Genomic DNA, 14215 nt, shown 5'->3' on the forward strand with positions numbered 1-14215 from the left:
CCCCCTGTCAAAATCAGCTCTGTTTTCTTCAGGCCATTCTAGTCCATGTCCCTTTAAATGCTAATGAGCTCTGCTGACCCCGCCCCTCTCTTCCGTGGGGTGACAAACAGACTGTAAACTTCAGCCACGAAACTGGCTAACTAGCACGTTATTAGGAAAGGCGATTCATAAAAAACCCTTATACTCACTTCTTCTGTAGATGAAGCTGGATCACGAATGATTCGTGCGAACATAAACACATTTAGGCAGATCGGAGATCGGCACATTCACTTCGAAATGAAAGTAACGTTAATCCTCTGCGTCTTCAGCAGATGTCGGGAGTAAATGATGACTGCTTTATTCATTATTACATCCAACAACAGAACACTTCGATCTCTTAAACTGAGACATCTTGTCTTCCTGCACCGGAGGCGGACAGCTCTCAGCTCACTCCGGGCGGGTCTAATGCAAGACGGTCTTGTTAATCAACTATCGTGGGAGGCGCCTGTGCAGAACTACGTCATTCTGACAGGAATCTCAGATAGGGCTGTGCGATATGACGATATATATCGAATGGACGAAATAAAGTCTATCGTTTCATATTATGTTCTATTGTTTATTTCGTGGTGTCAAAATCGGTGTTAAAACAACCAATTTTAAGCCGTTGAAACACAAACAACAGAGCTATATGCATGCGCCGTCTCCGTTTCTATGTGAGAGGACCGCGCTTTTTTTTTCCTTTTTTTTTGCTGCTTTATTGACTTTGAACGATTACATAAACACACTTATATGCATCAGAATCCCGTCTTGGCAAGTATCCTCAAAGCCAGCGATTTAGGTCTTAAGAGAGAGGAAACGGCTGAAAGAGAAAACGCATATGTAACAGTACTGGATCCGGACTTCGGTCTTAAAGGGGAAGCTGTCCAATATTCGTTCTGTCTGCCATTCATATTAATCATAGCACATTGCTAGAAAAATCTCTCACTGCTCTTGACTAAATCACTTTTGTAACTTTAATAAGAAGAAATAATAATAAAAAATGATATATTATATGTATAGAATCTTACATAATACATAATACACGTGTTAATTACATCTATCATAGATAGATAGATATAATTAACACAGTGAAGACTAATTAATTTACACAATGCATGTAGCGTTTCTTATTTATTGTAGTTTTTTTTTTTTTGTCTATTTTTAGGCTTGTATTAGTTTGATATTGACATTGGTGACAAGGATTATGAAAATTCTTTGGTATCAAAGATTGTAATATCATAAAAACCTTTTTAAAAGAAAAAAAAATTATATATCGTTATCGTGATATAAAATTAGTCATATTGTGATATAAGATTTTGGTCATATTACCCACCCCTAATCTCAGAACAGCCTGATTTAAGAAAGGAGATTTTAAAATAGGGATTTAAAAAAAAAAAAAAAAAAAAAACTGGGTGGATTTTTATCATTATAGGATGGATGTGTACAAACACTTCCAACACACATTTATGTTCAAACAACGTGTAAAGTGAATTTTGCATCCGATGACCCCTTTAAGATTAAGCTTACAGTAAATGGAAAAGTTTGGGAACTCCTGTTTTACACAACTTTCTCCAGATCTCCCTCTCTCTCTCTGTGTGTGTGTCTCTCTCTCTCTCTCTCTCTCTGTGTCTGTGTGTGTCTGTCTCTCTCTCTCTCTGTTGTCATGGAAGTATCACCTAGGTGACTGTTGCTTAGAGATGAATCAGCGTTTTCAGATGCGTGTGAAATGACGGGATCAGTAGCATTTATTTACTCAACCGTCAGTAAAAATGACACAGATACGGCAGAGAAACAGGCTAATAAACCTGTCCTCTGAAAGCATCATGTGTGTGTAGACATCATACCCTCCACAGCGATCAAAAACAGGTATCTGACGACAGAAATCAGCCGCTAAAGCTGACTGGCGTCTGCGGCTCTGGTCAGAAGTTCCTCTCAGAGCAGGAAGACATTCGAAGACGAAAGAGGAAGACGCTTATATTTACTGCTGACACCAGAAATCTTCTTTTAAAAAGGGAAACGGTCTGATTATCAGTCCAGGCAACCATGACATGATGTGCTTCACACCACTCAAACAAAACACAGCCTTTCCAATCAACACTTTTGGCTCCTCAATGCAAAAAAAGACATGTGACCACTGCTATCACAGATGTACTATTTTAGTTTTTGTTAACATTGAGTTAGATATTTTTATATTTTCTTTTTTTCACTTTAATTTTTGATAAAATTTTAGTTTGTTTTTTTGTCATTTTTATTAGGTTTTTATTATATATATATATATATATATATATATATATATATATATATATATATATATATATATATATATATATATATATATATATATATATATATATATATATATATATATATATATATAAAATAGTTATTGCTTTTTATGTGTTAGTTTTACCTATTTTAGTATGTCAAGTTAAATTAAATAAAAATGAGAAATGCTGCCTTTGCAACTAGGTGAAATAAACTGTTTATGTTTTTAATATATATATATATATATATATATATATATATATATATATATATATATATATATATATATATATATATATATATATCTCATATCTTAATATTAAAATATTATTGTTATTAATTATTTTATTTTTATATTGTAATATTTATTTTATTTAAGTTAACATTTCAACTAAAACACATTTTTTTAACGGTTTTAATTGTAGTTAACTATAATAACCATGCATGACTGATGCACTGTAATCCAAGAAATGTTTGATTTGAATCCAGTAAGTCATATGATTTGAGCACTGCATGAGGATCAGGCTGAAATCAAACTCATATTTACTGAAATTCCTCTCTTTCGCTCTTTTCTTGGTACATTCTTGACAAGTTCATCACGACTGAATGTCCGATTGCACTTCACAAACCAGTCTGAGTGATTCGTTTATAAATTTGACATTATTGATACTTTTCTCATGAAGTCGTATGAAAGAAACAAGTAGATCCAGGACTCATGTGAAGATTTACAGTGGTTTGTTCTTACACAAATCTCTCATCTGTGGATTTATCAGAAAACTTAACAGGGTTTCCAAACTCTATAAAGGCCCAAACAAGATCATCCTCATGTGTGAGACTCATCCTAAAACTTAAGTCATCAATATAGTTTCTCATATAAGGACCCTATTTGTTCTGTGACTTTTAATGTTATAAAAGTCCAATATTATTTGGAAAATATTGTATTTCTATTAAGTTCAATATTATTTTTTTCTACTCATTACAGCACTGTATTGTTAGCTACATTACTTTTTTAGTACATATTTAATTTTACTTTACTCGTTTCCTAATTTAATGTAATTTTTTTTTTATTCGATTTCTAGTTTATTTGATTATACTATTTTAATTTATTAGATTAAATCATGCATTTTTTTGTAATCTAAATGTATTTATTTTATTATTTAGCCTATTTAAAAAAAATAAAAAGAAAAAAGAAAAAAAAAAAAATATATATATATATATATATATATATATAGAAATCCTCTGACATACAACATGCATGATTCGTATGAACTACTGTGAAAATTTGGCTTTTTTTTTTTAAAGCTCAAGTTTCAACGCTCATTTATCGTGAATGCATGGGGGGAAATTAAAAACTAAACAAAAAAAAATCATGCATCATACAAAAACAAATATTTATTGTAACTTCATGGAAAAACCCTATTCAGTTTGTAACTTGGTATTTCTTGACTGTCCCTCACACTGATGCACACATGTGCTGGTGTTATAAGCTCGTGTTCACACACTCATCTGTGTGACTCTGAGCTGAAGGCCTCGACACCAGTGACACGCATGTTAATGATCAGAGCTCAACTCAACAGACAATCTGCAACACAAACACACACATGAAGCACATCTCACCTCAGCACGTGCTGTGTGTGCATCTCAATCGTGTAACGTCGTGCAATTTAACCGCTTTTAATACATTCACCAACCTAGAAAAAGCTGGAGTAAACCCTACAGCATCATAAAGTAGCAGCAGCAGGACTGACAGCATCTCACTTCTGTTCAAATAGCACTGAAAGCAGTTGACACAGACACTCGTGCGTGGGAATATCTCTAAAGCGACGCATAATAACGCGCTCGCGTGACCATCGCGAGGAACCGAACTGACAGGTGCTTTTGAACGGAGCGCTCGGAGAGAAACGCGCTCCTGGAGCCGCACAGATGTGAGCATCTTACCTCTGCGATGCCTCGAAACGACCTCTGAAGACACAGATCATCCCAGCAGCGCTGATAAAACACGCAACGACATCTTCCTCTCAAGAAGCGGCTGTCATTCTGCTCTGGCGCGGCTTGTTTTGGCCCATTCCTGTGTCGACGACGTTCACTTCCGGTGTCCCCTCCGCCTCCGCCTCCATCCGGTCATCTCCATTTAAATTAATATGACACGCAACCGACAAGTTTCGTAATATAAAAAATATTAAAATGTATTAATGCTAAATTAAATTTAACAACCAAACAATACAAATATAATAAATTAAATAAATAATGAATGGCACTGGCAGTGAAAATTAAATGGGTATTTAATCATTAGACTTATGGTAAAGTAAAATAATAACGTACAATGCATTTAATATTAAATTACCTGAAGACTACATAATAAAATAAATGAAAAGAATAAACAATAAAAAGGGTAGTTAATATGAATAATAAATTGTAAGGTTTAAAAATAAAATATAGAATAACATACAAAAGAATAATATACTTTATAAAAATAGCATGTAACCTACTAGATTCATAATATAAAAATATTTAATTTAAAATATATTAATGCTAAATTAAATTTAAAAACCAAACAAAACAAATATAATGAATTAAATAAGTAATGAATGGCACTGGCAGTGAAAATTAAATGGGTATTTAATCATTAGAATAATGGTACAGTAAATTAATAACGTATAATTATTAAATATTATTAGTAGTAGTAGTAATAGTACTATACTGTGATATTGTAATATTAAAATAATAATTTAATATTAAATTAACTAAAGATTACATAAAATAAATGAAAAGAATAAACAATAAAAGGGTAGTTAATATGAATAATAAATTGTAAGGTTTAAAAAATTAAATTTATAGAACAACATACAAAATAATAATATACTTTATAAAAATAGCATGTAACCTACTAGATTCGTAATATTAAAAAAACATACAAATTATATTATCTTAAAGTAAATAAAATAAACAAATAAAATAAATAAAATAAACAAAAATATAATAAAATGAAAGCAAATCAGTATTTAATAAGAATATTGATAAAATAATAAAACATAACATCAATTTGATAATATATTGTAACATTATAATATAGAAATAATTTAACAAAATAATAAATACTGAATTTCTATAACATAAAATTATAATTACATAATAAAACAAATTGTGGCGCAATAAAGATGAAGAATAATATAATAAGAATGATGCATTTTAATAAAGGTAAAAAATTTAAATATACTATAATAATAATACAGAAATGAGCTTTAAAAAGCAAAGGGGTAGTTTCAACATCAGGATTTCAAGTTCATCTAGTCCTGTATTCATTGCTTAAAGTTAGTTTTCGAGTTATTTGTCTCTGAAAACTTACCGACGAAGGCATGAGACACAAACATCATTAAATGTTTGTTCCAGGTGTCGCTGCTCATAAAACAATCCTGCCTTTCAGAGTCGGTTATCCAAGACTGTCTGTGTCTAACTACAACTAAAGAAACGCTTGACATTTCTGATCCAACTTGGGTCAAATTTATTAAGAAGCAGTTCAGAGTCATGCATTAAATGCACAGAAGGCATCATTACATATTGTTTCTAACACAGAAAATATATTATATTTATAAATGTGTTGTAATCATCATCGATAAAAGGGTGGTTACTTCTTAATTTGAAGTAGTGGTTTCTTGCTTGCTTCTGGTTTTTATATGTAAAGTCTTTTATGTTTGTTCTTCATGTATTTGTGGCTCATGTTAATTAAGGGGAGACACTGCAGGCAGTTTTTCATGCACCTGTCAAGTGTTTTAGTGGAAAGAAATCATCCAAAAGACACTGCTAAGTGCTTCTTTTATAACACTTTATCTATTTGTGTCAATAGACTTCAATTACAATACATATTTTTAAAGGCGTTTTCTCAAAATGAGTTTTTTTCTCCTCCACTTCTCCACTTCAGCAGCACTTACACACACCAAACTTCACATTTGTATTCCTGTCTGTACCCTGAAGGTTTTTACAGAGGGATTTATTGATTTATAATTTGCTTGATTATATACAACATTCTATTCCCCGAAAATTTTTGAAAATATATTGTTTTCTGTCTGTTCAAAGTATTTTCTGAACTAACCCTTTAATGTTCATTGTTCCTTTTATAATAAAAAGAGGGAGCTCAGTCCAGGCTGCAGTAGAAGCGGTCGTCTCTGCGATGCCGCTGCACAGGCATGTCCCTCCGGACGTCCCGTAGTCTCTGCAGGTCGATCTGCACCAGCGTTAAACCCGCGTCTGAGCCGCCACAGTCCCCGATCACTTCACCCCACGGGTCCACGGCCAGCGCGTGTCCGAACGACGTCCGCTTCGCGTGATGAGCTCCGACCTGCGCCGCCGCCAGAACAAAACACTGCGTCTCGATGGCCCGCGCCCGCAGGAGAACCTGTCCGAGGAACACACTTCATATCAGCACGATTCACTCAACTCACGATTACATTTTCTCACAATTAAAAAAAGAGATTGAAGACATTATACAGTAAATGTAAAGGTGTCCTTTTATTAGGCTATTGCTGCATGTTTTTTTGTGAAATTGAAATATAACAAAACTAAACTGAAATTTCAAAACAAACCCAAATCAAATAAGTTACACAAATAAAAGAAATAAATACATATAAAACTAAGGCTTTGTTTGTGCCCTTTCCTTTTAAAATGAGAGGCAACCACTGCATTTGAATCATGATTCAAACAAAGATGCTGCATACATGCAACATGAGCAGTTTTTAATCTAAATTAGATTGTATCATTTCGAAATTTGAAGCAAAAACAGAATGGTCTGACTTTAGTTTTGTGAAACTATGCATAAAACATATTCACTCTCAGACGCAGATTCACTCTCTGCCAGCAGGTGGCGCTATGAACAGCAATGATACAGTGTTTCCTGGGTTACCAGCCAGTGTTGCCAACTTAGCAATTTTGTTGCTAAATTTATTAACTTTTCAGACTACCCTAGCAACTTTTTCTTCCAAAAGCACCTAGCAACAAATTTAGCTATTTTTTACAATTTGGCAACTTTTAGCAACTTTTGATAATTGACTCAAACGATAAAAAGGCACACATTTTCCATCTAAATTACACAAAAAGAGGAAACCAAAGATGCCTAGCAGCACACACATCACATGACTTAAGTTAGCTGCTATTTGCAATTGTTCAATTTAATAATAACAATAATAATAATTTAATAATTGTTCATGGTACACCTTGCTGTTAGCTTGTACCTGCAATTGTTGACACTGTAAGAAAAATATATATATATAAAAAAAAAAGGAAAAGTACTAGTAATTTTCCAGGACATTATGCATCATCCATTATCAATTATCAACTATCCATTGTAATCCTGTAACCTGAAAACACAAAATACAATACGTAATTTAAAATGCTGTTAAAAACCTGTGAAAAATCAATAGGGAAAATAATATTAACATATAGATTGTGCCCTATTTTTACAGACTTTTCTTAGAGTGTAGCAGACTAACTAACTGCTAATACACTGCTTAAAACTATAACTGTTCAGAATGTGTAGTTTTACTAGTTTACCAGCTAATAAATAAAAAAAAAAAAATTAATTAAATTGTAATTGTTCAAAAATGTGTGAGTGCTCAATTCAATGTTATATTTAAAAATACAGTTATATTATTTTACAAACAAATCTAAATTAACATATATAAAATATATTTTTTGCCGAGACTTGATGTAGTGGCACAATTTTCCGTCGTAATTACAAAGTCATTAAGCAACTTTAGCAACAAACCGACCTTCCTTTAGCAACTTCCCCTGAAAATGAGTTGGTAACACTGGTTAGCGCTGTAAACGAAGCAGAGCTGCGCTTGCGAACACTACTTTAATACGCATCCTTCAGAGGCAAGAAAAGACGTCAGTTCCTCTCAGAGGTACATTCATATTAACTCCTGCTCCAATTGTATCGTGATTTGCTTGGCATCTCATCCGATTTTACTCTTCACAGAGTTGAATCGTTTTTTTCAACGGGAATATCAGAATCAGAGTTTATTTCATAACAGCATCCTGCATCGTATTTGAATGAATGAAATCCAATACTTGTTTCTGACTAATTTCAGGGTGTTGAGTCCAAAAATAGTGTCTGTTCTGCTCGAGCACGTCACACTTTCTCATGAAATATGATGTGCATTTTGTAGGATTTTTGTTTTTGACGAGCATTTGTGTCTTGGATTATCCATAAACACCAGAACAACTGCCACAAAGACACAGCTCCCGTCTTCCTCTGAGCCAAAATACGCTGATTTGTTCAACTCTCAGCCCATTTTCACATGTTTGACATTATTTTACATAATTACAATTATGGCCAGTGACAGAAGAAAGTGCAAACGTGAGCCGGATGTTTTCTGCTTCGTCTGTGGCTGTTTCACTGCATCCAAAGAGCATCAGTATTTTTACCACTCCTTTGCAGACAAGTTAAAATTAAATATTATAAAAACTTCTTTTTGACATTAAAAACCAAATCTTTTGATCTTTTACCGCTTCTGATATTCTGAAAAGTGCATTAAAGCTGATAAAATAATAAATGACATTTTATAAATAAATAAAATTACATTTAGCATAAAGAAAAAGAAGCCTGTGACATTGTGACAACATTTTCATGAAAATGTAATATATTCAAACATCCAAATTTATGTATTTTGTTTTAAAACAATTTGATCTTGCCATGGAAATAGCTACTGATGCTGATATGGAAATCCTCATTACTGTAATGCAGAACAATTATAATATATTATTTAAATTATTATTTAAATATCATTGTAGTATCTTCTGTACATTATAGCATTTAATATTTGTAGTATTTAGTATTTGTAGTCTTTAATTTGTGCTCATTTCAATAATAAAAAAAATTGCATTACAGTATTTTTAAAATAAAATCCCCTTAATAACACCTGAAAATAATGAAAATTATTTTTTTTGCGAAATCTGCAATCTTTGTGTTAACCAGCGGGGCTGTGTTATTGACCCATAAGATATCCTGACCTCCCAGTGAGCTGTTCCTGTGGCCACGGTGAAGGCTGATGGGTAAGTGAGGATCTCTGCTCCGTGTCTCTGCAGCGCTGAGGACAGCTCAGGAAAACGCAGATCATAGCAGACGCCAAGACCAACCTGCAATCAACACAACACCATCACGGCATTACAATACACCTTCATATGAAGACTGAGCGCTGTATGGCTGCTTGTGTCTGTCGTTTTGGGCTGAAGTACCTTTCCGATGGGCGTCTGGACGGGAGGCACCAGTCGAGGTCCGGGAATGGTGAAAGCACTTTCCTTCAGAGACACTCCTTTACTCGTCAACTCCACATCAAACAAATGAGCTTTCCTGTACACAGACACCAGCTCGCCTGAACACACACACACACACACACACACACACACACACACAACACATTACACACACTTCTGCTGACTGTGACAGAACACCGTCAACACATTCCACAAAAAATTCATTCCTTTTTTTTTTTTTTTTGCATTGTGACAATATTTTCATGACAATTAAACGTATTTAAACATCTAAAAAATGTGATCTAACAAATGAAAACAGCTATTGATGCTGATAAAATCAAATCAAAATATAAATAAATAATTATTGAAACATCAAAATTAAATACCATAAATATCACAAATGAGTATTTTCTGTATTTAAACATGACAGTATGTTCTGCCTTTAATTTACACTTTTTTTTATTTTTTTTTATCAACGTATTATAGTATTTTTTAAATATAAAACAAAAAACATATGTATCATAGTAATTAATAATCTAAATCACCCGAGAATTACAAAAATAAAAAGCTTATGTGAGAACAATTTTTCCTTGTGACAATATTTTCCTGACAATTAAATAACTTAAAAGCTTAAATTAGAATTGCTGTATTTTTTTAAATATGAAAAATTGATTTTAAAAATATGGAAAAAAAAATATATGTACATAAAATAAAAAAACCATCACTGTAATGCCAAAAACATAAAATATAACTTAAATTAGTTTAAATGACACTGTAGAATTTTTTTTTGTATTTTCTGTATTTAAACATTGTAGCATTTTCTTTTACTTTATACTGATTTTATTATTTTAATAATTGTTTTACAATATTTCCAGACAAATAGTGTACATTTCAACGTAAATTGTTTTAAAAAAAATCATTGTATTATAATAGTTTTATAAATATTAAAATATCAAAGTGTAAATATTTCATATATGTAAATAAAGTATTACATTAATATTAGATATTTTCTAATGAGTTAATAATTAAATATTAAAAACATATGCATCACAGTAATAAGTCACCTCATTAATCTCCAGAAAATTACAAAAAAAAACCTCACATGTGCAATGTACAGCGCAAAAATGACCCTAAAATAAACTTATAATTTTTCTTGGTAACACTTTATTTTAAGGTGTCCTTGTTACATGTACTTATTATTATAATAACACTAAATTATGCATAATTACATGCAAAGTAACCCTAATCCTAACCCCCAACCATATAGTAGTATTGTAATGTAGTTATTTAATATTACTCAGTCCATAGATGTATAATTACACTGTAACAAAGACACCTTAAAATAAAGTATAACCTTTTTCTTTTTCACAAAATATAATGTCTCATATTTTTTTCTTTGATTTTGTGGAGAACTATGCCTAGGACAGACTAGACTATATGTACCTTGTCCGTTAATGATGACATGGCTGTTATAAATGCGGCGGTCTGTTTCCCAGTCGTGTCCTCTCTCGTGAAATCCCCCCAGAGACAGCCACACGTCCAGCTTCCTTCAACACACACAAAGAGCTCCTCAGAGTCAGATCTGGTCAGTCGTCTGCATCAGTGCTGTGTGTGTGTGTGTGTGTGTGTGTGTGTGTGTGTGTCGTACCTGGCCAGGTGAGCGTAGCGGCTGATAATGTCACCTCCAGACTCTCAGACAGATGCAGCGTCTCGTCGCGGCTCGAGCCGATGTAATCCAAGCCCTCCGGCAGGAACACCATACAGGCCCCGCCCTCTTTGGCCTGCTCCACCAATCGCGAGCCTGCGCTGAAGTTGGCCTCTTTGTCAGGGGTGGCGGTCATCTGACAAACGGCCGCCACAGGAAGTGATGACGACGATGACATCCTGTCAAAACAAATGAAGAACGTGCCTGTTTCTAGTACCATCTCCAGAGCCGATCTGAGCTGCATTTCATCTGAGAAAAACATCTCAGAGACACACAGAACTACAACCCGCTAAAACACAAGTTCAATTTAACAGTTTTATTACAACAGAAATATCATAAAAATACTGTACATCTCAAAAAAATAATACAATTTATTAAAACACACAGAAACTCAAAGGTCTTCAGTACAACCCACCAATATATTTATTTATTTATTAGTGCTGTCAAACGATTAATCACAATTAATCGCATCCAAAATAAAGGTTTTCGTTTATATAATGTGTGTTCTATGTATATTTATTATGTATATATATAAATACACACATACAGTATATATTTTGAAAATATTTACATGTATTTACATGTTTATATTTATATAATTTATATTATATATAAATATATTTAATATATGAACATAACACATTTTTCTGAAATGTATACATGTATGTGTGTGTGTATATATATATATATATATATATATATATATATATATATATATATATATATATATATATATATACACATTATAAATATACACAGTACACACACATACATTATGTAAACAAAAACATTTATTTTGGATGCGATTAATCGCAATTAATTGTTTGACAGCACTAATATATATATATATATATATATATATATATATATATATATATATATATATAAAATCGTCAGCAATATATTACAATTATACAGTAGAATGTACTTCTCAACTTAGTAATAATTAATAATTAATAATACAATTTATTAAAACACACAGAAACTCAAAGGTCTTATCTACAACCCGCCAAAATAAAAGTTTGGTTTAACAAAGAAATTGACAAATATATTACTATTGTAGAGTAGAACGTACATCTCAAAGTAATAATATATATTAAATATGATTTGTTTATTAAAAGTATTCAATAATCTAAAGCTTTGAAAATGGAAATTGAGTGATTTTTAAAAAATGTATATTTTTAATTTAAACAGTAAACCTCTATCGTGCAGCACCAAAAAATAAAAGGACTTTTTTGTAAAATTGCGTTTTAAAACATTAATTCAATTGTTAAAGTTTAATGCATTCATTTTTGTATCAATATTTTGATGATATATTTCTATTTATTCATAAAGCACAATTTAGATGTGAATTATTGTATAGTTCCATGAAAACAAATATAAAAATTGCATAAGTTTGAATAAAATTTGAAAAACACAAAATAAACTAAACATAGTTATTGCATTTCATTAAAGAAAATAAGAGCTCACAAGTGTGTAAATGAGTAATACTTGCATTAGTAATAAATGCATTATTTCTATATCTACACTGGTTAGACTGCCACTGTTGCGCCTCCAAGCGGACATTAATGAGAACTGCAGGCTAGTTATAGCTGTCTGTTTATAATGCAATTACAACAAATGCAGTAATTGCATATATTGATTAACACCTCTCTCATCAGAACCTCATGCACATTCACAAATCATCAAAGAGGATCTGATATTAAAATGCAAGGACATGAGGAGCGTTGCACTGCACAAGCAATCAAATCAAACCAAACTAAAGCAGAAGCACTCACCTGGTGTGTGCTCGCTCTGCCCTCGATCTCAGAGCACACAGAGCCGCTGCGAGAGAAGGCCTGCTCGGTATCAGTGCGGCAAACAGACGCATTGACTGAAGGACTCTCTGATGAATCACAGCTTGCACTTTGAGCTCATTTCACCCACTGCTAAAGCAGTAACTGACCCTACGGCTGACATATTAAACACGCACGACAGAACTGGCTCTGTTCGCAGAATACGAATGTGAATTAAAGAACAACCTTGTCATTTTGTCACAGATTACAGTTTATGTTTGACTAAAATACGCGTGCAATCCAAACTAAAAGGTCGATTAGCACGAGACAGAAGTTCAGAGTGGGCGGGGCTTAGACGCCAGGTCGCTGCCTCTGATTGGACAGTACTTTGAACCTAAGTAATAATTCTTATATTTACGTACCTTGCATTTTCATTAAATTGTTTATCACCAGTATCAGTATCATTATATATTTACCAGCATTATTACTCATGTTTAATTATTATAATTTCAGAAACAGCGCAGAGACAGCGCTGTCACGTGTTACCTGTTACTTTTCTCAGCGCAGAGCAGGAAGGACCAATCACATGAGAGTCGTTGTGTGATCACTAAAAAATAAGCATTTTTATATATTTACTTTAAAATTAGATTTCCATATATATATATATATATATATATATATATATACACTGCCGCTCAAAAGTTTGGGATCAGTAAGATTTCTAATGTTTTTTAAAGCGGTTTCTTCTGCTCATCAAGGCTGCATGTATTTGATCAAAAATACAGAAAAAAATGTTATTTTGTTAAATATTATTACAATTTAAAATAACAGTTTTCTATTTTAATATACTTTAAAATAGAATTAATTTCTGCGACGCAGCGCTGAATTTTCAGCATCATTATTCCAGTCTTCAGTGTCACATGATCCTTCAGAAATCAGTCTAATATGCTGATTTATTATCAATGTTGGAAACAGCTTTATATTTTTGGGTATATATATATATATATATATATATATATATATTAGGATTCTCTGATTAATAAAAAGTAAAAAAAACAGCTTTTATTTAAAAAATAAATTTTGTGTTACAATACACAATGCTATTCAAAAGTTTGGGGTCAGTACATTTTTTCTATCTTTCTTTCTTTCTTTTTTTTAAAGAAATTAATACTTTTATTCAGGAGGGATGTGTTAAATGAATAAA

General features: G+C 32.2%; 2 protein-coding genes across 4 annotated transcripts in view; both read right to left on the bottom strand.

Annotated features, from left to right (window-relative positions):
* The window catches only part of clcn3 (chloride channel 3), a 49988-nt gene extending 45600 nt beyond the window's left edge, over nt 1-4388 (bottom strand). For all 3 annotated transcript variants that reach the window (XM_058783254.1, XM_058783257.1, XM_058783258.1), the window contains exon 1: nt 4222-4388. The gene's annotated coding sequence lies outside the window, so the exon portion shown is untranslated. The remainder of the gene's footprint in view (nt 1-4221) is intronic.
* A 1064-nt stretch (nt 4389-5452) lies between these two features.
* On the bottom strand, nt 5453-13363 carry nit1 (nitrilase 1). Its single transcript, XM_058783316.1, is given in 7 exon segments — nt 5453-6676; nt 9289-9414; nt 9514-9650; nt 10975-11078; nt 11180-11219; nt 11222-11415; nt 13015-13363. Coding segments are annotated over 7 exon segments (954 nt in total). The 5' UTR covers nt 13107-13363; the 3' UTR covers nt 5453-6415.
* Between the last annotated feature and the right edge of the window lie 852 nt (nt 13364-14215).

This window comes from Onychostoma macrolepis, chromosome 07 (assembly GCF_012432095.1).
Source record: "Onychostoma macrolepis isolate SWU-2019 chromosome 07, ASM1243209v1, whole genome shotgun sequence".
NCBI classification, from domain to species: Eukaryota; Metazoa; Chordata; class Actinopteri; order Cypriniformes; family Cyprinidae; genus Onychostoma; species Onychostoma macrolepis.